At 43.6% G+C, this 26,074-nt stretch overlaps 2 protein-coding genes across 3 annotated transcripts in view; one reads left to right on the top strand and one right to left on the bottom strand.

Annotated features, from left to right (window-relative positions):
* The window catches only part of SIDT1 (SID1 transmembrane family member 1), an 81,283-nt gene extending 77,915 nt beyond the window's left edge, over nt 1–3,368 (top strand). The window contains exon 25 of the mRNA XM_006132924.5: nt 1,048–3,368. Coding sequence (XP_006132986.3) covers nt 1,048–1,110 — 63 coding nt within the window. The 3' untranslated portion in view covers nt 1,111–3,368. The remainder of the gene's footprint in view (nt 1–1,047) is intronic.
* Nucleotides 3,369–10,728: 7,360 nt separating this feature from the next.
* The window catches only part of USF3 (upstream transcription factor family member 3), a 57,083-nt gene continuing 41,737 nt past the window's right edge, over nt 10,729–26,074 (bottom strand). For both annotated transcript variants that reach the window (XM_075905005.2, XM_089772179.1), the window contains one exon: nt 10,729–19,429. In XM_075905005.2, the coding sequence (XP_075761120.2) occupies nt 12,999–19,429 (6,431 nt within the window). In that variant the 3' untranslated portion in view covers nt 10,729–12,998. The remainder of the gene's footprint in view (nt 19,430–26,074) is intronic.

Below are 26,074 nucleotides of genomic sequence, written 5' to 3'. Positions count from 1 at the left end.
CAAACATTCAGTGAACATAACGAATATTTATAACTTCAGATGCCAAGATATCTGGCTAGAAATAGCATAATCTAGAAGTACCAGCTATTTCTCACACATGGCTATTCCCAAAGAGACTGAGAGAAATCACATCGCGTACCTGAGACCCTAAGTGCCATGCCCTATTGGAGTTTTGTTACCCATTATGTTCTGTTCCTGAGATGGAGCCAGAGATGTGACTCTTAAGCCTAAAAGGGCAAAGGTTAATTTTCAGCTGTTCAGATGTGACTGTGCCTTTAGACAGTGAGGGCACATGCTGGCAGGCACACATTCAGGGGAATGGGGTTCAGCGTGCCTTTGCAATGACCAGGATTATGAAGATTAAAAAGCTATGTGCTGAGGTGTGTTAAAGCATAACAGGTGCCAATGTGTGAACTTCTGCTGCTTTGAGATTTCATTTTATTTTTGCAGGTCACACTTTGAACATGAGCCTGTCCACCCTCTAATCTTGAGTCTTGCCCAGACCTGGAAAGCGCTCCTCTCTCTTGAGGGGAGAGTTCAGTCTCCACAACCCATTAGGGCCGCAGCCTCTCGGCTGAGGCAACTAAGGTTACGTCTACACAGCAGAGACAAAGCCGAAATAAACTGCACAGCTGGAGCTATGTCAATGGCGTAGCTAAAGTTGAAATAGCTTAACTTGGCTTTTGGTGCTCTCTACCTCAGACTTCCTGCTGCGTAGAGCACTCTCCCTCCGACTTCCCTTCCTCCCCGTGAAATGAGGGTTGCAGCAGTCAGAGTAAGGAGTCCTCCAGCTCGACATGATTTCGACATTTTGTCCAAGTAACTGCTTGTAGTGTAGATGTGATAACGCTGCTGTGCGCTGCTGTGTAAACATAGCTGAGGAGGCCAAGTAGTGCCAATTCCAATGGGTTTTTTTGTGAAGGGAGCACCTGTGTCACTGGGAGGAAGAGGCCTGAGCTCCCCCCTGCCCTGCCAGGCAGCTGCCTGTTACAGCAATCACATGCCGCATACTGATCTCTCCCTCTGGCTTGTGTGTTCTCATTTCAGGTTCTGTTAACGCTGGATGATGACCTGGATTCCGTGCGCAGAGACAAGATCCCTGTATTCTGAATGCCGGGAGGTGGTGGTGGGGGCCTGGCATTCTTGATTCTCCTCTGTGGAGGGAATGGAGCCGGCAGCCAGCACTGTCTGGGGGGAAGGAACCTGCCTTTGCACAAACAGCCCCCCCAGGTTCAGAGGGAGGAGCAGCTGGATCCCACACCAGCAAATAGGAGGTGGCTGTAATAAATGAAAGCAAGACCTGAAGGGTAGACAACCCTGCCTGTTCCTGCTCCTGCCAATCGTTGGATCAGCATAGCCAGCCAGCATCCTGCGTCCTCTCCCCGCTGGCTGCAGGAAGTCAAGCAGCAGTGAGAAAGCTGTGGCTATGGTGTGTGTTCCTCCAGGGGTGACTCAAACGGTGTTTACATTTTCCTACAACCTCTGCTGCCACCCACCAGTCTGAAGCTGCCCCAGGGAGCAGTGTCTCTCTGCATGGCAACAACCCCAGCAGTGCAGTGGGGACATGAGACTGAGGTGGGGAAGAGCAGCTGAACCTCGCTCTTGAGTCCTTCGCCTACCTTGGAGTTGTATTGCACCTTCTCTTCCATCGCTATGGTCAGCAGGGGCAATGCAGGTTCCCCTCATGTTTACAAGTGTTCCCTTGTGCCCATTGGCCTCTACTATCAACTGGGCTGCTCTCCACCTCTGACCACATCCATGGGTCCCTGCAGCCTGTGCGGGGAAGGTGTTAGCTCTGCCTGGTGCAGGTAGCAAACAAAGGACAGGCACACACCTGTAGCCCTAGTGTTTGGGCTTGAGCTGCTTCAACCTGCAGCTGGAAGAACCTTAGGCCAGTGAAAAGCATCAGGCCCACCAAACTGAAAAGCAACAGCTGTGGGTGATGGGGCACAGCAGCGGGGGCCTTCTACTACCTTCATTGTGGTGGCCCTAAATGTAGATGAGTTTGCTCCTTCCTTGGACTGTGCTTTGGGAGGGGCAGGGGAGAGTTCAGGAGTGGCTCTCAGCTGGAGCTCAGCTTATTGTTGGCTCCCCTCTTGCATCTGAAATGACATCCCCTGTCCTGAGTACCAGTAGCAGTTTTGCACTTGACTTCAGTGAACGCAGGGTCAGGCGCAGAGTGAAGGAACTTAGGAACTGGGGTCTTTCAGAGATGCTGAATTTACAAGCTACCATTTGCACTGGAGGGGAAGTTAGCAAAGCAGGCTCCTAGGGGGAAGGCGGGGGGAATTCTCACCCGAACTATCTCCTCAGTCCTGCTGTAGCCATACCACACTGTTGAATTTTTGTAAATAGCTTCTGCTTTTTTACTGTTGCCATAATTGCTACATCAGTTAAAAATACAAACATGGTGTGAAATGTTGCAGGTGCTGTTGCTAACTTTTAATTTAAAAAAATAGTATTAATTAAAGGCCTCCTGTAACTTTTTAAAAGAAGTTACACTGGAGTATGGTTGAATTGTCAAAAGAGGGGCGGGGAGGTAGGTGTATGTAATTCTGTGGCAGCTTTTGCATAGAGGCCATGATCTGCCAGCATTTACTTCTGTGGTGAAGATGTGCGTGGAGAAGTGTCAGCCCTAGAAGAAGTCACAGGGCCTAGTTGAGATGTACAACCCTACAAATAGAGTTTTTCTAATTCCTAGCCCCTCTGCCTTCACAGGGGGTAGTTCTTACCTTCTGCATTATTCTTGCTAAGAAAAGTGATCCAGACCCCGTGCTGCCCTTACTGAGGCCTGTACAAACAAGTGGGCATAATTAAGAGCAAAAATGGGCCCTGTTAATGGAACTTTATAAACAAAGCTGGGGCTGCTGGCTGAGCTGGGAGTGATTGTTTCATTTTCACTTAGCCATGTTTTCCTTGTAGGGCCACTGGAATAAAGAACCATCCTGGGGCAGCTAATCTGCTGAATGAGATAAGGGCCTTTTTAGCTTATCACTTCCCAAGTAGACTGGCCATAGATGCTTTCTAAGTGCCAAATGACTCTGTCTGGATATGAGTGGTGGCAAAATCTAATGAAACAGCTTTAGGCGTTCCTTACAAAAATGCTGACTACCTGCTGTGTCCGTGGCTTTCAGCTGGAGTTGTGGGTGCTCTTGCGTTAGGTTCCTCCCAAATCAGTGACCCCTTTTGAAAAGATTGGCCGAAAGGTTTGTACAAAGTGGGGGAAAGGGAACTGTTCTTCAGGCAGTTTGTCACTCCTGGCAGTGGAACTTGTTGGACTGTGAATAATCCTCATCTGTTCCAAAACTTCCACCCGGCTCTCACCATGTGTTCTTTGCTAAGAATAAATGACACAGTCCAGGGTCTGCTTTGCCCTGCAACAAAGCTGCAGAGGAGGAGATGAAGATGAATGAGGGCAAAACAGGTTCAGGAAGGTTCCCTAATGAGAATTTTTTTGGGGGGGGAGGTGGGGGACACTAAGACTCCCCCATTAACTGCAGTAAGGGTGAGCTCATGAAAACAGCATTGGCAATAGGTCAGGTTATGTCCCAGTGGTGCTACCTCAAGAAGTATCTGAACATCCCTCTACTTTAACTTAATAAAACACCCGCAGAAGGTGAGCCAAGAAAAGCTATTACCTCACCCTGTTTGTCCCACTAATATGTTGGGTCCAAGGTGGTAGCAGCCAACGCCTCAGGCAGAGGGGGATGCTCTGGATGAGCACTGGGACAAATGGTGGGACTGCTGTCAAGCAGAATAGGTGAAGAGATGCCTTCTCATAGTCTAGCTCAGTGTTTCTTAAATTTTTTAAGAGCAAGGCATACCAAACAATTATTTTTTATGAGGCACACCAAGGATTGTTAGTTGAGGAAAAAGTTACCTGCCCCTTTAAGGGTGGCCATTTTGAATTCTGTTGTTCTCCGTGGAACACAGTTTACGAAACACTGTCCTATACATTCCAGGGCTCGCTGTACCCTCCAGGCGAACAGCGCAAGGGGAGACTGATGGCCAAAAGCAGCTTCCCTTCAAGGTTCACATACAGGGTGTGTGGTAGGGAGCTTTCACTGCCCTGATAAAGAACCAGCCTTTAGTGGCATCTGTGGACAAAGGAGGTGCTAGAGTCACAAAGGGATTTAGGTGCCTACCTGCTAAGATTTACATGTGTAGCACACCTGCTCAGTACTGCCTAAACCTGGAGATGCCACTTCTGAGCAAAGCTGCCGAAGTCCTGATGAGGCTAAACTGCTGAGACAGACACACCTAAGCCTCAGCGGGCGTCACATGCTAGGTCAAAACTGGTAGGCATGCTCAGCGCATATTCACATTGTAGTCCAGTGGAGAGGTAGGACACACTCCTTGGAGATGCAGCCTCCAACTTGGTCCCCCAACTCCTGGGTGAGTGCTCCCCAGCCCGGGCTCAGGGTAGCACAGCACCCCCACCACCTAGGCTTCGTGTGGGGTTTTTTTGGGTGGGGGAGTTCCTTCCCCTCCCCCCCCCCAAGAAGGGGCTGACGGTTTAGGCACCTAACTCCAGGACAGGATTCACAACTGAGCAACCAGCACCTATGCTGGCCCCTGCATTGTAGGAGGAACTTGTACACCTAACTTCAAGATGTGACAGCAACTGGCTAGCAGGGTGCTGAACTGTTAGGTGTTGTAAATACTCAAGCCAAGTCTTCCTTGTCGTTCCCATCCTGGATACTCTACCCACTAGGTTTTCCCACCTTTTGTTATCTGCCCCTCTTTAAAAAAAACCCATATCCAGTGTTATTTTTCTCAGTTGGATTTATGCTTAGACTTAACAAACAGAAAAGTTGAGAGAAGCTACCACCTGGTGGTTGGAGGGGAAACTTTATAAACTGAAAAGACCAGGGACACAGAAAGAAAGAAAGAAGGGGAAATAACCTGGAATTTGTGCATAAGTGAAACAGTAAGATGGGAACAGGCTCTGCCGTTAGGATTGCTCGGGTAGACTGATGCTGCCACCTGAGCAGTGCAGTAATGTTTTATAGGATAAAGGCTGGCCTTAGTTATGGTCTGAAATGGAACTTCATACTATCCATAAGTAAGTGGAAAAAGCAATAAATGATCTAAGAGGACCCAGATGCAACCCTATGCACAACTACTAATGGAACAGGGGGTTATACAGAAGAACCACAGCTACCTGAAGTCAGTTACTACCAAGGGAGAAGAGTTTATGAGGCCATGTACCTTACAAAGGGACAAGATAATTAAAGCAAGCTTAATTATCCAGGCTGAATATTAAGGAAAACTTTCCTAAGTGTGAGATGTACAAAGGGGAGGAAGGGAGTAGTCTCAAGGGAAGAGGGCAGCCTCCTATTGCTTGGGATATTTAAACTAGACTAAGAAAGTGCTAGCATACATATTATAGGAAACAATCCTGCCCCGCCCCTAAGGGTGGGAAATAAAGAGGAAACCCTATTGATCTTTTCTATCTAGATCTGTATGATTCAATGAGGATTTCATGAGTAAAATTCTACAACCAGCCAATCAGAACGGAAAGCTCTGCTGCCAACATTCCAATCCAGCTTAGCTAAATATAGGAACAAAATGTCAGTCAAATATACGTCGTTATCCAGTCGAGGTCATTTGTGTGCAAGGTGCGTATAGCAAGCAGAGTCTCTCAGTAAGTTCAGCAGCTGTGTTTGTAGCAGCAGCAAGCAAAAGCTGCTCCATCTCATCACACACAATTGCTCGAGGGCCATGACACCTCAGTCACAATGCAATGGCTACTGCTGCCACTAAATACCAAACAGAAGTGGAAGGGCAGAGGAGAAAGCAGCAGAATGAGGCACTGCCTTTCTCACTGGAGAATAGCTGAGAAAAATACAAGAGCTCGCTACAAGTGAGTGTGTCTAAAAACTTCCTGGAATTTCCTGAGCTTCAAATGTTTAAATACTTTAAAAAACCCCAACTAATTTACAACTTTGTTTTTTTCCTAGAACTTGATATACTCTTAAGCATCATCCAAAAACTCAAAGTAAACAGCAATTTATAATTTTTTTAATAAAATACTATAATGTTCATTTCTATACAAATAATTATTACAACCATTAAACAAAATGTTACATTTAACAATAAAAATCTCAGAACTTTGAACAAGATAATGGTTTGGGATATTTACACCTGAATGCAACACATTTGTAAAAAGATGTCAAAATAAACAGAACAAGATCTTATTTACAATTGCAAGATGTTCCTGATCATATTTATTATATATTTCTGCTCTGGATTTTTTTTCCCTTAAAAAATAGTAGTGGGAGTTTCTACTGGGATATAACCAGGTACTTTAGAGCTGTACAATCTGCTACACAGCAGAAAACTCTGAACTAAGTATAAATAAAAATATTACATTGTGGAAAGTAAGAATATATTTTATTACTTTCTTGTGGTGAAATCCATATTGGTGTTCCTGCGTGAGAGTGGGAAAATGGGTACTCTACATTAATCATCCCCAGGTATGTGAGCAATGCAAGAGGATTGCATGACATAGTTGGAGTTTATAGTAAGACTGGGAAAATGGGAGCATATAGTGAGAGATGGAGAAATAACTAAACTTCTTTTATGTGGAGTAGTTGTGTGTACACACAAACACGGAGCCACTAAAGAAGGCCACCCATTTACAGATACAATGCACTGCAAATGATAACTGTTCTATTATATTTACTCTGCCAATGGCAAATGTGATTATCAGCAAATAAACAATATACTTTACAAGTTGCACACAAAGTAACTGTCATTACCATGAACAGAAGAGGGTTGTGTGACACCGTGGCCTTGTCTGCCCCAGGAAATGTTTTCTAACATTTCCAGCCATTGCTACAACAGGTTCAGCTGTTATTGGTGTTAGAAACTGCAGGAGTGCTAGTGCAGAGATGGTGTTGGCAGCTGCCAGCCTTGTGTGCGATGCAGGCCTGCTCTGACCAGCATTAGACAACCTGAGGCTTAAAAATCTAGTGCTCCCGTCCATGTTACCATGACAACGGGACTAGGGGTAGAAAGAGTGGGAAATATTACCAAAAAATCATAGTGTAGACAATGAATAAGGCCTTTGTACCATTGAACATTAAAACAAACATTGGAGCAATCTGGTAGAAATTGATCTTTGTATACTTTTTTCTCCTCATGCTCCCAAGTAAAAGGGAGATCGATTTAGTACAAGCCAGATCTCCAAAAGGATGAAGAGGGCGAAGGGATGAAGGAGAATCACAACTCTCAGTATTTGGCTAAATATAGCTATACAGAAGAAAACTACAGAAAAATAGTCCACTAGTGATACAGCCTCCGGACCTGGGTCTAAAATGCCTCGGAATAAAATTAAAAGACAACAGTAGGTCAAAATGACAACTTGAGTTCTTTTCTCTGGGTAGTCACTGGGACACTGCCAGAACACCGGCTTTCTGAATAGCACTATGGTCACCTGTCATGGCAGCAGCAGATCACAGCTTTAAAGTGCAGTAGGAAATCTGTGCAAAATTCAGGAGATACTGCACACAGAGCATACCAGAGCATTTTGCAGAGCTGTGTTCTTGCATCTACACAGCAGTTTAGTGATCAGTGCAGAGGAATAGGAATCAAAAGAGTTGTGTTCTGAGTCTGTTATTGACTCAGTCTGTGATTTGGGGAAAATCACTTTTGTGCATGAGGTTTCCCTGGTTACTAAAAATAGGGATAAATACTTGCACATTTTTGTGAGACACTTGGAGACCAACTCTTTCGATGACAATACTAAAGTAGTATTAACTGTGTTGTGAGCTCCATATTGAACCTACGCCGATTCCTCACAATCCCTCACGGGATGCATGTGAAAAGGCTCAAAACAAGGCTCACTCATGTGGGAGAAAAATAATTGAGTTTCAGGGATTATTCTAAACTATATGTTGGGGAAAAATAATTTTTAAATTGCTTCTAAAAATACTCTGTCTTTTTAATTGTCAATAGGAGAAACAGATGCCAAGTGGCTGTTGGTGCCACAGATATTTGATGAGGAGAACATTTGCCTGTAGAAATTCCTATTTATATGTTAACTGAACATGCTGAACTCATGTTGCTATTTAAAAAAGGTGCTCTCAGTTTGCATAATAGCTCTGAAATTCTGGTCTTTGATGTACACTGAAGATATGTAATAATCCTAAAAATAGAGTTACCAAGTCAGTAGAAACCACAGAAGCCCCCTTTCCAAATAAACTCGTCCAGAAAATATGTTTAAGGTTTGCTTTACATCAAAGTCTTCCCATTAATCGGAACCCAAAACATGTCCATGTAAGTGCCACAGGGAAAAAACCACTTATTGCCACTGAAAGTACTTCATATGTTAAGTCCTTCCTCTTGCCTATCCAAAAATGAACAAACACCTTCTCCCAGCTTGCAGGCTAGCTGATGCTGTCTCCCTAAAGCAAAGACATTTTATAGAAAGCATTTGCAGGAACATCACTCCTAGCAGCAGGGCTAGTCCCTTCTCACACTTATACAGTCACAGTTTGGCCCCTCTACTGCTGCATGATATTTAGTTCAGTAGCAAGGTGGGAGAGAGGTGACTGCACTTCTTCACACCATCAACTTTAAAAAAAAAAAAAACTCCTCTTACAACTGTGAAGCCTGTGACAAACCATTGGCCCTGGGTGTGAACGATAGAATAATTAGGTGCCTTGGGGAGCCTGTGCTCTAAGGCTGCTGCAGAGGATACATATTTACCTTAAGGAAACATACAGAGAAAACTTAGAGCAGAGAAAACACAGGGAAGCTATTGCAAAATAAGCTAGGTTGTGAATTTGAAGCACAGCCGCTACTCCACAGTAGCTCTGTGAAGACAATCTTATTCTGCACTGAATGCCTTTTAAGCTTAACTGCACAGAGGCACTTCTCAGTGCAGAAGAGATTATACGCAGGGAGCAGATGCAGAATAAGTATAACCACTCCTGGCAACGTTGCTGTGTAGACAATGCCCTAGGGGTATGTCTACACTAGCCCCCTAGTCTGATCTAGGGAGGCTAATGAGGGCGACCGAAATTGCAAATGAAGCGTGGGATATTTAAATATCCCGCGCTTCATTAGCATGTTCCCGGCCGGCCACCATTTTAGAAATTGACTAGCCCGAAGTAACTGCCCGCGTCTACACGTGGCAGTGAAATGGGATTCCGAATTAAAGCCCTTAAAATTGAATTAGCTGGTAAACCTCATTCCAGGAGGAATACAGCTAATTCAATTTAGGGCTTTAATTCGGAATCCCGTTTAACTGCTGCGTGTAGATGCGGGCAGTTACTTCGGGTTAGTCAATTTCTAAAAATGGCGACTGGCCAGGAACATGCTAATGAAGCGTGGGATATTTAAATCCCGCACTTCATTTGCAATTTCGGTCACCCTCATTAGCTTCCCTCGATCGAACTAGGGGGCTAGTGTAGACATACCCTAGGGGAGTAAGAGGAGAAATGTCTTAATTCATACAATGCCATCTGAGTACAATAAAAGGTAACACTTCAGTTTGTACCAGTGTCCTAACCATTGTTAATCACACAGCGAGCGATCTGTCAAGACCTAGCACTCGGTTGCCTGTCCCAAAGGACCAGAACTAAGTTACAGCCAGCCAATTCCTGTTGACAGGGTTACACACTAGGGCTACACTTTTTTTCTCATTTACACAAGTGTGAAGCTGGAGTAACTCATTGAAGCCATGTTTTTGTAAATTTGGATTAACTAAGAACAGAATTTGTCTCCCTGCAATTTGGATTTTGATTGCTGTTCCTCTGAACAAGACCACAGGGAGGAAAAGAAAGATAGATTTAGTTCTAGATTGTCACCTTAAAGTAAGTAAGGTGGGCAGTAAAGCCTGAATTCCAGGCATCGATAAGGAATGTATGTTTTGTAATAATCCAGCTGGTCATTGAGAGGTTGCTGCTAGGCAAGCAAGTGCAGAGCCATTTCTCCAGGAAGAAACCTAGGAACCCTTTAAGAGGGAAATCCAGAAAAAGCTGTTTCAGTAGAACAGGCAATCTTTCAGGCCTACAGAACAGGCAATCTTTCAGGCATACAGAACTCCAGGCACCCATTCAGACTGATTAAGCAGTCAAACACTGACCCCTTTTTTTTCCCCAGAAAAAGTATGGAATGCAACAAAACAGCCAATGGATAGTCACCATGTCACTTTCAGAAGCAGAGAGTCTATTATCAAGCTTTCTAAATTTTGTATGTTAGTTTCTTTTCGTGGTTTCTTTTAATAGCAGTTAGCCAATTCCAATACACAGACATTAATATGCCAATTTTAACATCATAAATGTCAGCAGGATCGGTTGTGTAATATGGCACATACACACACACACTCGGTAGAGTTACAAATTTCTTTTTGAACAAGATGGGGAAAAGATGGAATTTCCCCGTTTTGCACTTGCTAAATAGTTTTCTTCAAAAATCACTATATAGTGACATGGATTATATAGGAACTACTGTGCTTTGTAACTGTGCTGCTGGATTGAGTTCTCTAAAGAGTTTGTGTTTCTTGATAATTACTTTTGAGCCACGTATTGCAGGAAATGTGCAGCTCCTGCCAAGTTACAGGGTCTTTATGTCACTTAAGAAATCTGCACTAACACAGAGGGCCACTCTTTTCTACATTTTTTGTAGGTGGACAGAGAAATGTGTGGGGGAAGTTTAGGTTATTTGTAAAATTACTATTCAAGTTTACAGCCATTCAGAATATGAAAAACAAAAATATTGCCCTGCATCACCTCATTTAATGCTGATAAAACTCCAGTGAAGTTAAACAGTGATATGAATTATTTGCCTTGCCAATTTTACACATTCACTTTGAGACTTTGTAGTGTGAAAACTGCAACCTGAAGCTGTTCAGTACTGTATGAATGCCTGAAATGATGAGTGAAACTAAAGCAACACCTAAGAACTTAAATTAATCCCACTTTATGAATTGTGGCCCAATCCTCTACTGCGTCATCTCTTGTGAGTCACTCATAACTGAGAGTGCCAAATACTACTCCACCAGCACGGCTGTTTTACATTCACTTTTCACAGGCATTTATGCCTACACAGGCAGTCTCTCTTCTCATGACTTTCTGAGGCAGTTTCAATGGCACTGTTCAACAGTATGAAACTTGTCCTACTGCACAAGGAAGCCCTTAAGGGACATTACAAGTATTTGAAAACTCCAGACAAACAGTGATTAGCTGAACCTCATAAAGCCCTTATGATGTCCCATCTGTCACAAAGCTGAAACAGGTAGAAATTCCTACCTGGATCGAATGTCTTGATGGACTGGGCTGTTATGCTTCACAGCCACGATGGAATATGGCCTGGCCTCCCCCATCCCTCGAGCATTTGGTGGCAGATACAGGAAGAGATTTTGCTGCAGCGTTCAGGAGCAGGACTATGAAGCACTGTACAGCTCAGTGTACCTAGCACTGCTTGAGGCATATTGCCTCTATCTGGTCTGCACAGGCTGGATGCCTCAGAGAAACTCAGGCTGTTACGCCTCACTGTGGCTACTAAGAGGGGCCCAGCTTGATCCTACACTTTGGGGAAATTGATGGCTGATAAAAGCAAAAATAGGAAAACTTGGAGTGATGGTTTGAGATGAATAAGAAAAAAAGACTTCTGTATTCCTTCAAGAAAATTACGTTGCAGAAGTCGCTAAATAAATATGATAATAACCTGGTTCCGTCCTTATTTGCACTTAATGAAATGAAGCCAAACAGTATACAATTCTCTTGAAAATATTTAAAAAAAAACTCACCTAAACCTCCCCAGTAAACATCATCTGTCCCCCTCCTCCTTCCTGACCAATGACCATGCTCAAATCAGAAAGAACTTCCCTATATGCCTGGTGTTTAAGCACTGACAAATTCACCTCTCTGCCTCATCCACAATCACACTGGCTTAGCTAAAAGGTGCTAATTAAGTGCAAAGTATTAACGTTAAATTAGGCCTTGATCCTGCCATTGACAGAGAGTGGGCAGATTGCTATACCAATCAGGAGCCCTATCATCTTCAGTGAGATTCTGTGTAAGCACTAGTCTGCCCATTTGCTGTGAACTATAGGAAGAGCCCTTAATCCAGAAACATGAAGGAAAGAGGACAGATACAAGGACATGGATTACAAGAAGAAGAGGAGAGAAAAAAAAACTCGTGAAGAAAGTGCTAAACAAGGTATAGAGATGATACCCTGAAATAACTTGCAGCTTACAAACAATGGAAAAGATAACAAACATGACTGTTGGCTCTATTTGTGATTACACTAAAAGGGGGCAATAAATTATCTTAACAATTCAGCAGGAACTGATGCTATTTCAAATACAAATCTGAGTAAAATTCTTCTTCACAGAAAGTGAAAGCAAATCACGTTTTAAGCAGGGAAACTGAATATGTAAAAATAACATGTTTTACTGCTTCTCAGAAACTGACTTTGGAAACATACACACCAATTTTTTCCTGATTAAGTCAGCCTTAATTAGAATGTACATGACAAATACCTTTATCAACTAAAACTGGCTTGATACCAACTTGGCTTAAAGACCAGGTATGTGCGAGGCTCTTTAAGATACTTTACAAAAAAAAAAAAAAAAAAAAAACTAAACAGGTCACTTTATCTTCTGGACAAGTTAATTAACCAAGAATTAAAATAAAAACTCAAGCACTTCTTTCCTTCAATCTCATCTCCCACAAGGCTAATCTTTTACTTGGTACTTTAGATCCAAGAGCTGAAAGTGTCAGTTATTCTGGAAAGATCAGATTTCTGAATGCTGTAAAATCAGCATTCAATATTTGCACAGCTGTAGGTGTTGCATTCTTACTGTTACTAATAAGAATTGCTATAGGCACTGGTGCTTTAAAGTTAATCAGTGGGTGGATAGACAGTATGTATATACATACAGAAGAACCCACATATATACATACTTTTAGACAAACAGTGATGCTATGAATGGTCTCTTCAAAAACATAACCCTTCAGACTGAATGTCAGTCTATCAGTTTTCATACAGCTGAACTACAATCATGACCTAGAATATGGCTTATGTTGTGGGCAGGTCGGTTTGAGGATTGCTTGGAAGAATCTGAAACTGACGTGTTTGCTATTGAAAGCAAAGGAGACATTGCAGAACCATCTGGAGGAAGAGCTGTGGCTATTTCTGGAAACAAAGATGTTAAGTTAAAATTGGATAAGTGTGACGTATTGGTCATGTGCATTGGTGGCATATCTGGGAGGAGAGGAAAACTTGGCTGAGCAAAACCAACTGGTCTGGGAGGAGATAAAATGGATCCAAATCGATTGTTTAAACCTCCGCTAGTGGGCTTCTCTGTACTTGGATTAGGAAACATTTGATTGGGAAAGTAAGGGATTGAAATGTCATTGGACAGAGTAGGATGAGCAGGAGAATAAGGCGGATAGAAAGATGGCAGTGTATTTTGAGGATCTACTGGAATTAGAGCTGGTGTTCGAGTGGCACTGGGCTGAGTAACTGGTGGAATGAAAGAAGTATTGGCATTTATTGGTGGATTCATACTACCCTCTGGAATAAAAGGGAATCCAAAATTTTGAGACAAAGCATGCTGGTCAGCAGCTGCATTATCATTAGACACTTGAGGGCCATCAGACATAAAACGGACAATGCTGCCTCTTTTTTCTATTGCAGATTGTTGGCGCCCAAGGATCATACTGCCACCGGTAGACAGGGGAAGATGGGGTAGACTAGGGTCAAATACATTTCCATGTCTTTGATTGCCAGATCGATTCCTTTCAGGCTGACGGATTTTAGAACCACCATTATCCTGCAGAGGATGTCTCGATCGTTGAGTAACTGAAGAATTTGGCTGACGAACAGATGGCTGCCCTTGCTCAGCATTCCCATGAGAGATAGCAGGGTGGGGGAGAGCTGGCCGGACAACTCCATGCATGTTGCTAGAAACAGGTGTATTCATGTGGCTCTTGGTTGCATGACTGTCAGTCATTCTCATGGGATTGGATTTCTGTGCAGAAATATTTGGGCTTGTGTTTCGACCCTGAATATCTCCTGAGGAAGAAGAACTTGAAAAAGGAATATTTAAAGAACTATTCCTAGTATTAATTGTGCCCATAGACATGTCACAGCTTTCTCTGTTCTGACCGTCACTATCCCTTCGAATGTGGACATTCTCCCGTGATGGGGGACAATTATATTCGATTGTGGAGGATACACTGCACTGTGTATTTCTCTGATGTTCTGAAAGTGATCTTTGGCTTCCACTAACTTGATCTCCAAGATGAGGGGCAAGTAAACTTTGCATAAAACTTTGGTGGCATGTATTTTCATTGTCCCTTGGTGGAAGAGCATTTCCCGTGGGAATACCCTGAACAGGTTGATAGGGCAATCTCTTTTGTCTCTCTATGGGTGGCCCAGTATTATGACTGATTCGAAAAGCTTGTGATTGCATGCCCCTGAGGGATGATACAGTGTTACCAATTTCACTATTTCTTGAGGCTTGTACATCAAAATTGCCTGTTGGCTGTTGGCTGGCCCCATTTGGTTTGAATGTCTGACAATCAGAAAGCCGTTGAACATCTGAGCCAACCACATGGTCTACAGATATACGATTCTGCATGTTATGAATTACCAAACCTTTATTCCTAGAAACATCAAGGTAACTTCTCATTTCCAGCTGGTCTGGGGCCCTAGTGCCTTGAAGGGATATTCCTATTCTCTGTTCTGAATTAGAAGGTGTCTTCCCAATAAGCGCCTCTGCAGAATAACTAGAAACTCTGTTTCTTTCTTGTCTGTGTGGGGCACAGGTCATATCTGATGGCCTGGTTACAATACTTGGCTGGGACACCATTTGTTGCTCTAAGCCCCTGGAGGTCAGAAGTCTCTGCATTTGATTATGTCCAGATACATGTTCGGATGAAACTCCTGAGCCTTGCTGTCTGTTGCCAACATCCTGTTGCTGATGATGCATAATATCCTGATTTAGATGGCTCTGAGGATGGTTATGATGGTTTCTACTTGTTGAAGGGTTTTCACAGTTCTTTTCTGGCTGGGAAGCTCCAAAGTGCTGCTGCATCTGCTGTTGTATTTGCTGGTGGTGGGGATGAGGCTGTCCACTTTTCTGCCGAGTTTGATCATTTCCATGATGCTTCTGCTGTAAAGAAAGTTGGCTGGCTTGGGTTCCCTGGACAAGGCTTCGTTTCTTTTGCATTTGCACCTCTTGCTGCATTGCTCTCTGTTGGTGGACACCGTGGGATTGAGAATGGACTGAGCTCTCTGCATGAGGAACATGGTGCTGCAGCTGATATAAGTGATGCCTCTCTCTCAACTGCCCAGCCTGATGTTGCTTTAAGTATGGGTGGTTACTGTGAAGATGAGATATGCCTTGAACAGATGACACATGTTGTAGAGATTGCAAATGCTGACCTTGCTGCTCTGAAATGGATGGCTGAGAACTGCACTGAACTTCAGTTTGCCTCAAAGCAGATGTCACAAAGTTGTTGTTGGATGGGAATAATCTATTAAGACCATCCGTGTGCCCTTGATTGCTCACTGACACAACTGAATTGGATGAATTAGGAGGGATCTGACTAACCAACATTTGAGTTTGCTCAGCAATCGCGTCTGGTGTTCGGTTCATCAATGCCATGCCTTCAAGTCTGATAGGCGTTGTCTGACACTGCTTCTGCCTCTTTGCTGTAGAAAGCAGAAGGTCCTCTTGGACAGCACGTTTAGCAGAGTCTTTGCGACTTTCATGGTTTTGCTGCTTTAAGTGTGGTTCTTGCATCTGTGGGGGCTGCATCGTGTTTGCCCTAATAGCACTCAATTGATCTTGAGCATATTCAGCCATCATAGCTGATCCTGGAGACTGATTGACGTAGGAACTAGAGGATATGGACAGACTCACTGTGGCAGGAACAGCTGCTGGCTCTGAAGGCTGGGATAAACCTGAGCAACTTACAAGGGGGTGGATGATGCGGCTTTGATGTATGAGATTATTTACACTTAAACTGGTTACATTTGGTGACTGGGAAGTTGAAATCTGTACAGTATTTGAGGTTTCCACTCCTACAGAGCAGTCTGAGTTTTCAACGGCTCTATCAATATTTGTTTGCACTGGATCCTGAGCATGGAATTTGTTTGGTGCTGCTTCCAACTGTCCTAGATTAGCTTTAGCTGCTTGTGGTTTAAAAGGTTGCTGCTCACTTTCCGAAGGTGCAACTTCAGCAGATTTAGAAGCACCATCCCTTAAATTAATTTGCATTTCCCCTCCACTTTTCTCAAGGTTTTCCTGGTCAAAAATAGCTCTTGCGGCAAGAGCTACAATATCAGTTTGCTCTGAAAAAGTGCAACTGTTGCATGTGTTTGTTGATGTGCTGCTGGTAACATCTTCCCTAGTTGTGTCTGGCAACATGGATGCAACTGAGAAGCCACGACTGCTCCCAGAGCTAGTTGACAGCGGAGAGTCCGCTTGCCTGCTACCAACAAGAGAACCGCTAACAACCTCTTGATCAGGAATGCAGGAATGATGTTGCGTGAGAGTGTCACCTTCAGTGTTCATTAACAAAAGTTCCTGCTTCTCAGGCAAATCAACATTTGATTTTACTGATTTAGAATTTTCAGAGGGAAAGTCAGAATGCTCCATCTGAAGAGAAAAGGAGGGTTTTAGCACCGCTGTTCTTTCTTTAGTAAGATCAGACAGCATTTTGGTTAGACCTTGCCCCTCTAATAAGTCTGTGGTTTGCATCTCAATTGATGATTCTTGCCCAACACTGCAGGTCTCTGAAATGCTTTCTGCCTCAGAAGCATGGCCTGTCGTTACACTGTTTTGCGGTGCCGACGCCCCAGAAACCTGAGAAACTGTCACGTGTGCATCAGTGGCAGAGGACATTGGGATGCTGGTAGTAACACATGATCTGGGAGATTTTGGCACCACAGAGTCAGATAATGGGTTATTCTGCAGAAGAGCAGTGGAATCTTTGGAACTTGATGGAACCAGCACAAACTGTTCTGACATCACAGATTCTAGCGGTGATGAACTTGGTACCTCTGCTGAACTCAGCTCTGGTAAACTCACCATCTGCTCAGAGCTCAGAGTCTCTTTGGACTGACAGTCAGAAACGTTTACATCAGTCGGGGCTGCCACGCTGTTGGCTTGTGATACAGCTAAGGCTTCTGATACTACGGGCATGTTTTCAAGCAATCCTTCACTATTTGAATGCTCTGCTGTAACTTCCACATTAGTGCAATCCAGCTTCCCTGCATCTGTGCAAGGATTCATTGGACATGATGTTTTGCTGTTGGCTGCTAAATGTTTTTTAGTACTTGGCTTTTTGTTTGTTCTTTTTGATTTCATGTTTGATGGCAAACTGGCAGAAGATTTTTTTGGAGAAGTGTTTATAGAATCAGAAGCACTGGATAACAATGTTGAACTTTCAGTAGCTATTGAAGATGCAGCAGAAGTTGGTAATGAAACACAGTTAATTGGGGCAATTTGGCTGCTGGGGGCAGTTGTTGGATTAGCAGGCTGACTAAGGGACAGCTGTAAACAGCTTTGTCCAGCCATTTGTGATATGCTCTGATTGAGGTTAGCTAAAGCACCAAATGTGTTGAGGGCAACATTGGTGTTCGGATCTTCGCTAGTGGTAGGTTGAATAATTTGCATAGGAGCTTGATTTGACGCTCCAGATGAGGACATCACAGGTTGCAATGCAAACAGCTGCCCATTCAAAGAAATAGTTTGAGGATGTTGTTGATTTGACATTGTAACTGAAAAAGTTTGTGTAGCGCTAGAAGATGGTAAAGGTGGTGGTCTTGGTAATATATGGACAAGATGCTTCCCTCCAAAAGTTTGTGGCACAGAGGCATTTTGCACAGAACTGCTAGAGCTCACTATTGGACTGGCTCCATTCACAGGAACTCTGAGAGAACCAGGGGTCTGGGCAGAGAGGAGAGGAAGAGAATTCTGATTAGCTGCTTGTATAATTACAATCTGCTGACTAACTGGCTGGCTGGGGACTTCAGCTCTCACCACAGGGGGACATGGAGTAGTGTTAGGAGGTTGGAGAATTATGACATTCTGATTAGCTGGTACTGCAGTAACAGCTGACCCAATTGTCTGAGCCATCTGAATTACCTGCATAGCTGAATTCAAAGGGAAAACGTTTCCTGTTTTAACTTGTGGTTGAGTCATTAATGGCTGAACAGGAACAGATGGGCAAGAGGGCAAGGTAACAACAACTTGTTCAACTGCCTGCCCATCTCCAGGCACAGAAGTGTTCAAACCAATGCTTGGAGCCAAATGTCTGTTATGGGTGGAAGGTATGGTACCAGCACCATTAACTGGTTCGTTTAACAATGCAGTCATAACACTGGATGGTGTCTGGGGTAGTGGCTGAACAGTGTTTCCTGCTAGCTGCAAAGTAGTCCATGTAGTTTGTGTGATTCCAGCTGAAGGAATCCGTGTAAGGCTACTCACGTTTTTCAAATCAGAAGTGCCAACACCTGAAGAGCCGGAAAAAGACCAACAATTGTCTAGTGGACTAGCAGGCAGTGTGCTTATTGCTGTTACAGCCTTAACAGCTTCTACTGCAGAAGTCACAGGAACTCCTGCACTACTTAAGTCGGTACTTTTGAGGCTGTTTACTGAAGGGATGCTATCAACAATGGAGAATCTCACAGATGGGGTACAAGTGGTATCAGTGGCTGAAACGACAACACTTTCTTGAAAGTCACTCCTAGACTCCTGTAAGCTTGAAGAAGTTACATTCACCTGTTGAACTTGAGAGGCCTCTATGGTGGTGTTAGAGGAAATGCTGATGCCATGCATGGTGGGTTTTTTCATTAACTTGGTGCATTCTTGTCCACTTTTAATTTTGGAAACACTTTGTTCATTCTGTGGTGTGCTACTGGAGGAACACTGTAATTCTTGTTCTGTCTGAGACTGAGAAGCATTCTGTGAGCTTGCAGTAGCAGAGGTAAGCATGCCCTGCTCATTCTCCGAGGTGGAAAGCTCAAGCATATCCTCAGCAGGAACTGGCTGATTGGATGCCAATGGAGAAACTGTGGTCTGAGACCATGGCTTGTTTTCTGTGGGGTAAACACCAGAAATGGTCACAGGAGTCACTAGGTTGCAAGTTCTCTGAACTGGTACAACATTGGCGGTTTGCTTCTGTAAGTTATGACCAACATTAAAAGTAATTCCCTGGACAGATGCCCCTTGGTTATTTCCACCAGGCTGACTCCCATTTGAATAGACAATGATGTTCTTTTGAACCTGATCACTAGGAATAACAACAGAGACCTTTGCACTTTTGAGATTCCCTTTCCAGTGAATTGTGGGATCATCGTACAGGCAAATGTCATTTGCTTTCAATAATTCTATGTATCGCCCATTTTCCTTCTGGAGTTCATCCAACTGTTTCCGGAGCTTTTTTATCTCTTCAGCTGCAAAACAGTAAGAATACAACATTATAGTGGTGTTATTAAAAATGCTGGAAAATATTATTGTCATTTAATTTGAGAAACAGACTCTAGGTGTCCCTGTAATAAATTGTTCATATGACATGCTGTCTCTAAAACTGTACTTATAAATGCTTTTAAATATGGCTAAGTCTCTTTTATAGTAGGCAGACAGAAGCAGCAAAGCAGAGGGAAGAAGGGGTACTTCAAAGGGGCAGCTTCGTGACCCCGGGCTCCATGCTGTGCTGCTGCTTTGAAATGCACAAGAGCCCCCGCTGGGGACTGTTGTACATTTCAAAGTTGGCACGCATGCATGCAGCCCGGAGTCAGTGGGACTTCCCGGGGGCTCTTGTACATTTCAAAGGAGGAATGTGGAAGTGCCTATCGTCTAGTTGAATATTTCCATCAACTACTCAACTAGTAAATTAACAGTTACTTAAAATCCTTACTGTGAACCACATCCAATTTATCAATATTCTTCTTGAACAGAGGACACCAGAACTGGATACAGAATTCCAGCAGCCAAAGAACCAAATACAGAAGTAAAATAACCTGTCTACCCTTACTCAGGATTCTCCTACTTACTCAACCATGAATTATACTAGGTCTTTCGGCCACAGTGTTACACACTGGGAATGCATGTTCAGCTGATTATTCACCATAACCTCCTATAACTCTACTATGCTCAGTGCTTCTCAGGATAGATTCCCCATCCCATAAGTATAGCCTATATTCTTTACATCTAGCCATATTAAAATGCATTTTGTTTACTTTTGTGTCCAGCTTAACAAGCAATCCAGATCACTCTGTATCAGTGACCTGTCCTCTTCACCATTCATCACTCTCCTAGATTTTTTGGGTGTCATCTGCAAACTTTATTACTGAAAGTTTTCCCCCAGGTCACTGACAAAAATGTTCAAGAGCATAGGAGCTGGAACTGATCCCTGTGGGACCTGACTAGGAACACATCTTTTCAATTATGATTCCCCACTCAGGGTCACATTTTCAGATCTATCACTTTGCAAATTTGGTTAATATAAAAGTAATAGTGCTCATGTAACAAACTTAGATTTCTGTAAGGTATTTGACTTGGTACCATGTGCCATTTTGATTTGAAAACTAGAAATTAACATGGCACACTTTCAATGGATTAAAAATTGGCTATCGCATTAAAAATATCAAATTAATTTTGCAAGATCAAATTTTTCATAAACCCATTTTAATTGGCATTAGTTGCATTACTTTCCTTTAATTATTTATTAATCATATCCTATATCAGCTGCTCCATTATTTTGCTTGACAGACCTATAATTACACAGGTCATCCCATTTACCTATTTTAAAGATTGGCACAATATCAACTCTGGTCTATTAAACTATAATCAACAAATGTTATGGCAGTCAAATGAAAACCACTCAAAGTATAATCTGCAGAAGGTATTGCATTAAGTGTAAAGTTATCAATAATAATATACCATGATGTGGATGCTTCAATTTGCCATATTACATATTTGCATTAAATGGTAGGGCATATGCCTCAACTTTCTTGTTTACAAGTTACCCTAAGCAACCATTTCTCCTCTCTACTCCTATAAACTCTTGGGATTCCCAGGTTTGTTAACCCAGCTGAAGTAAGGAATTGCTGATTTCATTACTAGTCTCACTAGTCAAGGAGGACAGGAATGAAATGCGTAATAAACACAATGAATGAGGAGGTTACTCACCTGTGCAGAAACTGACGTGCTTCGAGAGGAGTATCCCCTTGGGTGTTCCACATCAGATACTGGTGTGCCCCTGTGCTGTGGATCTTAGTCTTCAGAGCAGTGTCCTTGGGCCATACATGTGTGGAGCCTGAGCTGTGCACACTCAGTGTGCTGGCATCGCACATGCATGAGCCGTCCCCTCATAGTTCCTTCTCTACCTTGGAGAGAGACCTGTTAGAAGAGGCCCAGAGACTCTGAAGTAGAGGGAAGGAAGGGAGGGTAGTGGAGCACCTACGAGGACACATCTCAAAAAATGTCAGTTACTGCACAGGTGAGTAATGTCCCCGTGGGTGTTCCACATCAGGTGATTGCAAAACTGTATGTTTCAAGGAGGCAGGGACTTTGGATCTGGTGGAAAGGCAGTAGAGAGGACCACCTTGGAGAACTTAAGATCAGATAATGGGCCTTGAGTCAGGGCATAGTGCTTGGCAAAAGTCTGGTCTGATGCTCATAGGGCAGTTCAGCAAATATCCATAATCAGAATCTTGTGTAGAAAGGCTACTGAGGTAGACATGGCTCTTGTGGAATGTGCCCAGATATTCATAGGAAGATTAGTGGAGGATGAATTATAACAGTCTAATGCAGTCCAAGATCCAATGAGAAAGTCTCTGTGATGAGATGGGTTGACCTTTATTATGGGTTGCTATGGAAATGAAAAGCCTGGCAGAAAATCTGAATGGCTTTGTACAAGGTAGGTAGAAAGAAAGTGCCCCGTGTATGCTGAGAGTATGCATCTTTGATTCAAAGGAGCTGGCATGAGGCTTTGGGAAGATGCATCATCTGGTTCAGATGGACGGAAGAGCGTACTTTGGGTAAGAATTTTGGGGAGAGGGAGGAAGAGTGCGTAAGATCACCTTATCCTTAAAAAAGATTGTGTATGGAGGATCTGCCATAAGTGCAGCGATTTCTCCCACTCATCTAGCCGATGTAATAGCTACGAGGAACCTGTTTTCATTGATAAGTGTAATAGGGAGGACGTAGCCATCAGCTCAAAGGGGGGCCGTGTAAGTGCATTCAGGATGAGGTGCAGATCTGAGGGTTCGGGTGATGGGGAAATCTCTAGGTAAAGTACTTAAAGGCCTTTGAGGAATCTCTTCATGACTGGATGTGCAAAGACTGAAGAGTCATATATCTTGAGGTGAAAAGTCATGCTGGCAGCCGAATGCACCTTGATAGAATGGATGACAAGACCTAATTATCTGAGGTGCAATAAGTACTCAAGGATCAGGGATATAGAGACTGTCAATGGGAAGACTTGGTAACCGGAGCATCAGATTGAGAATCTCTTCCATTTCTCTGCGTGTGTCTTGTTAGTATTCTGGGCTCTGCTGTGGAGTAATACTTGTTGTACATATTCTGAGCATTCTAAATCTTGTGCAAAGAACCATCCAGATACCACGCTTTGAGGTGCAACCTGTGAATGTTTGGGTAGTTCATGTGGATTCCTGACTGGAAGAGCAGATCTGGAGTCTCCAGTAGAGAGACTGGTGAATCCAGTGACATTCTAGTTAGGAACTGGAACCAAGGTTGTTGTGGCCATGATGGAGCTATTAGTATCATTCTGGCTCTGCTTGTTCTTACTTTGTGGACAACTATATTTAGGAGAGGTATGGGAGGGATGCATATAGGAGGTGAGATGTGCAACAAGTTAGGAAGGCATTGCCTAGAGATCCTTTCCCCATTCCCACTCTGGAGCAGAAGAGATGACACTTCTTGTTGACTTAAGTGGCAAAGAGGTATATGGTGAGGTAGCCCCATTGGTAGAAGATCCGTAAGACAATGTCCTGGTTGATTTGCCACTTGTGTTTGGGAGGTAACAGTCTGCTGAGCGCATTGGCAGTAGAGCTGAGATTGCCTGGAAGATGAAAAGCAGTAATTTTGACCTTGCATATTATGCACCCGTTCCATAGAGTCATGAATTCTGTGCATAGTGCATGTGATAGGGCTCCCCCCTTGTTATATAAAATGGTCACTATGTTGTGTGTATATATTTGGACATGCTTGCTGGTAATGGGAGGGAGGAGGGAATTGTTCACAGGTGTATTGTACGGCTCCAAGTTCTAGGATGTTTATGTGAAGATTCATTTCTGCATTAGAAATATGCAGTTTAGTGTCATATGATGCATGAAGTGTGCTCCCCACCAGGTGAGGGAGGCATCTGTGGTCATGGTTACAGTAGGCTCCAGCGTGAAGAATGGAACCCCCAAACAAAGGTTCTCAGGTACTGTTCACCAGTGGAGGGATTGCCTCACCATTGTGGGGACAGACAGGGATTTGGATAGTGGATGTATGTTGGGTTTATTCATCCTTCTGAGCCAGCATTGTAGGCATTGCACGTAGAGACGTGCATTCATTACTATGAAGTTGCATGCAGCCATGTGTCCCAGTTGCTGCAGGCAATTATGGGCCACTACTCTGGGGCTGGACTGTAGCCTGTGTACTAGTTCCCTTATTCAGTGGAATCTGTCTGTGGGAAGAGAGGCAATGGCCATTGTGGAGTCCAAGTGAGCCCCTATGAATTATATATTCTGTGTTGGAAGTACATCAGACTTTGTTTTATTTGCAGATTGAGCCTTTTGAAGACATGCATCCTGATGGAGGTACTGTATTGAGAGTCAAGTTTGGAGCACACTTTGAGACGACAATCATCCAGGTAAGAAAATATAATAATATTTTGCTTTCTTAGGAAGGCCATGGCAAGTGATAATACTTTGGAGAATACTCACTGAGTGGTGGATAGATCAAATGGTAGTACCTTGTATTGGTAATGTTTGGGACCTAGTACAAATAAAAAAAAATGTCTATGAGCTGGGTGAACAGAAATGTGAAAGTATGCATCTTGAAAGTCCAAGGATGAGAAATAGTCACCCTGTTTCAATGCTGGGATAATGGTAGCAAGTGTCACCATTTAAAATCTTTGTTTCTGCACATACTTATTTAACTCTCAAATCTAGGATTGGCCGCCATCCCCAGATTTCTTCTCCCTGAGAAAATAGTGGGAATAAAAACCCTTCCTTATGAAATTGGAGGGAACTGTTTCTATCGTTTCCAGGTGGTAGAGATATTGTACCTCCTGCTGCAGGTAAGTCTTGTGAGAGTGGTCCCTGAAGTGGGATGGGGTAAGAGGATGATATAATCATGTTTGATTATTTGAAGCACCCATCTATCTGATGTTATGGCTAGAAAGGTAAAAAGTGGTGCGGGAAGAGCTTATGAGAGGATGGTGATGCTGGAGAAGACCAGTGTCTTTCCAACCCCTCGAAAAAGGTCTCAAATCTGCTAATTGGGCTGCTGGAGTTGTTGCATAATATTGGAAGGTGGGCGACATCGTTGGGACCTATTCCTGTTATGCTGCTGCTGTTGTTGATCTTGCCTAGGATAATGTTGGGTATACTGAGGGTATTTTGGTCTGAGGTATGGCCAATACCTAAACTGTCTTCTCTTAGGTGCCAGATTATGGATGCTGAGAGAGCGAAGTGTCATTCTAGAGTCTTTCATTGTATACAGCACATCTTTGATGTTGGCTGCAAACAATTTTTTACCATCAAAGTCGGGATCCTCAATGGTGAATTGGATCTGTCTAGGAAAGGAGGTGGAGAATTGAACCAGGAGGCTTGCCTCATAATGTCTGTGGTAGCTGTGGCCCTCGCACCTGTATCTGTCGCATCAAGAGCTGCCTGTAAAGCTGTTCGGGAAACTGTGTCCCTCAGCAATTACGGCTTTATACCATTGTTTCTTTGCCTCTGGCATGCTGGCAATAAAGTCATTGAGTTTGGAATAGTTTCAGTGGTCATATTTGCTTAGTAAGTCTGTGTAAATGGCCACACAGAATTGCAACATGGATGACATATAGACTTTATGCCCAAATAAATCGAGCCTTTTACTATCACAATCAGAGGGTATAGACCTGACTTACTGTTGTTTATTTTTCTAGTGGGCAGCCTCTACCACCAGTGAGTTAGGTGCTGGATGAGTTAAGAGGAACTCAGTGCCGCTGGGTGGGACACAGTATTTCTTATCCACCCATTTCCATGTAGGCGTGCCAGTGGAAGGTGTTTGCCAGGTGGTTTTAACTGGCTTCATAATTGCCAATAGGCAAGGCTATTTTTGAGGATGTGTCTGACTGGAGAATGTCTGTAAGCGCACGTTGGTTCTTCGTAACCTCTTGTAGCAGGCTGTTGAGTTCTGCAGAGACCTGGTTAAAAGGGTTCTGGAAATTTGAAGTTATCCGTGGTGGTAGGAGGAGGTGGCATGATGGCTTTATTGGGCAAGGAAGAGGAATTTATACCAGGAGAAGTATCCGGAGTTGGGTCTGTGTTATGGGCATCTTCTGTGTCTTGTGGATGCTGTAAAGATGGCTATTGGGGTAGAAGAGAATGTTGTCATAATGTGGCGTGTTTCCTGATGGACTGGTGTCTGACACGACTGCGGAGGGTTCCAATAGTACCACTGCCGTGGATTCCAGCAGGGCACTGAAGGTGGCATCCAGGGGTTTCCATACCAAGAGAGTACATCTCTATGTCTTGGGTACACCAGATGAGTTTTGGCAGAATAGGTGGAGTGGTCAGTAGGAGGAGAGTTCTGTGGGGAGAAAACTAGCTCCACGCTGTTGTTGTCCTCCTTGCTTGAAAACTGCTCTGGTGAGAGTGGTTGGTACAGTGCTGGGGTGCCCGAGGAACGGTCAGTGCCAAGAAATGGCGAGTTAAATGGAGAGGAGATGAATAGGTCTCTGTGCTGCATGTATCATGATGTCGGCGTTGATGGTGCTGTGGTTGGCTTCACCGAGGCCACTTGCAGTGCTCAATGTAGCCTCTGCACCAATGTGCTGGTGATGCTGGCAGTGCCAGTGTGGTACTGGTGAGCATTGC

The sequence above is a fragment of the Pelodiscus sinensis genome, chromosome 1, assembly GCF_052426305.1.
Source record: "Pelodiscus sinensis isolate ZL-2025 chromosome 1, ASM5242630v1, whole genome shotgun sequence".
In the NCBI taxonomy this organism is placed as follows: domain Eukaryota; kingdom Metazoa; phylum Chordata; order Testudines; family Trionychidae; genus Pelodiscus; species Pelodiscus sinensis.
Note: the sequence above shows the minus strand (reverse complement) of the source record. Positions and strands in the feature narration are given on the sequence as shown.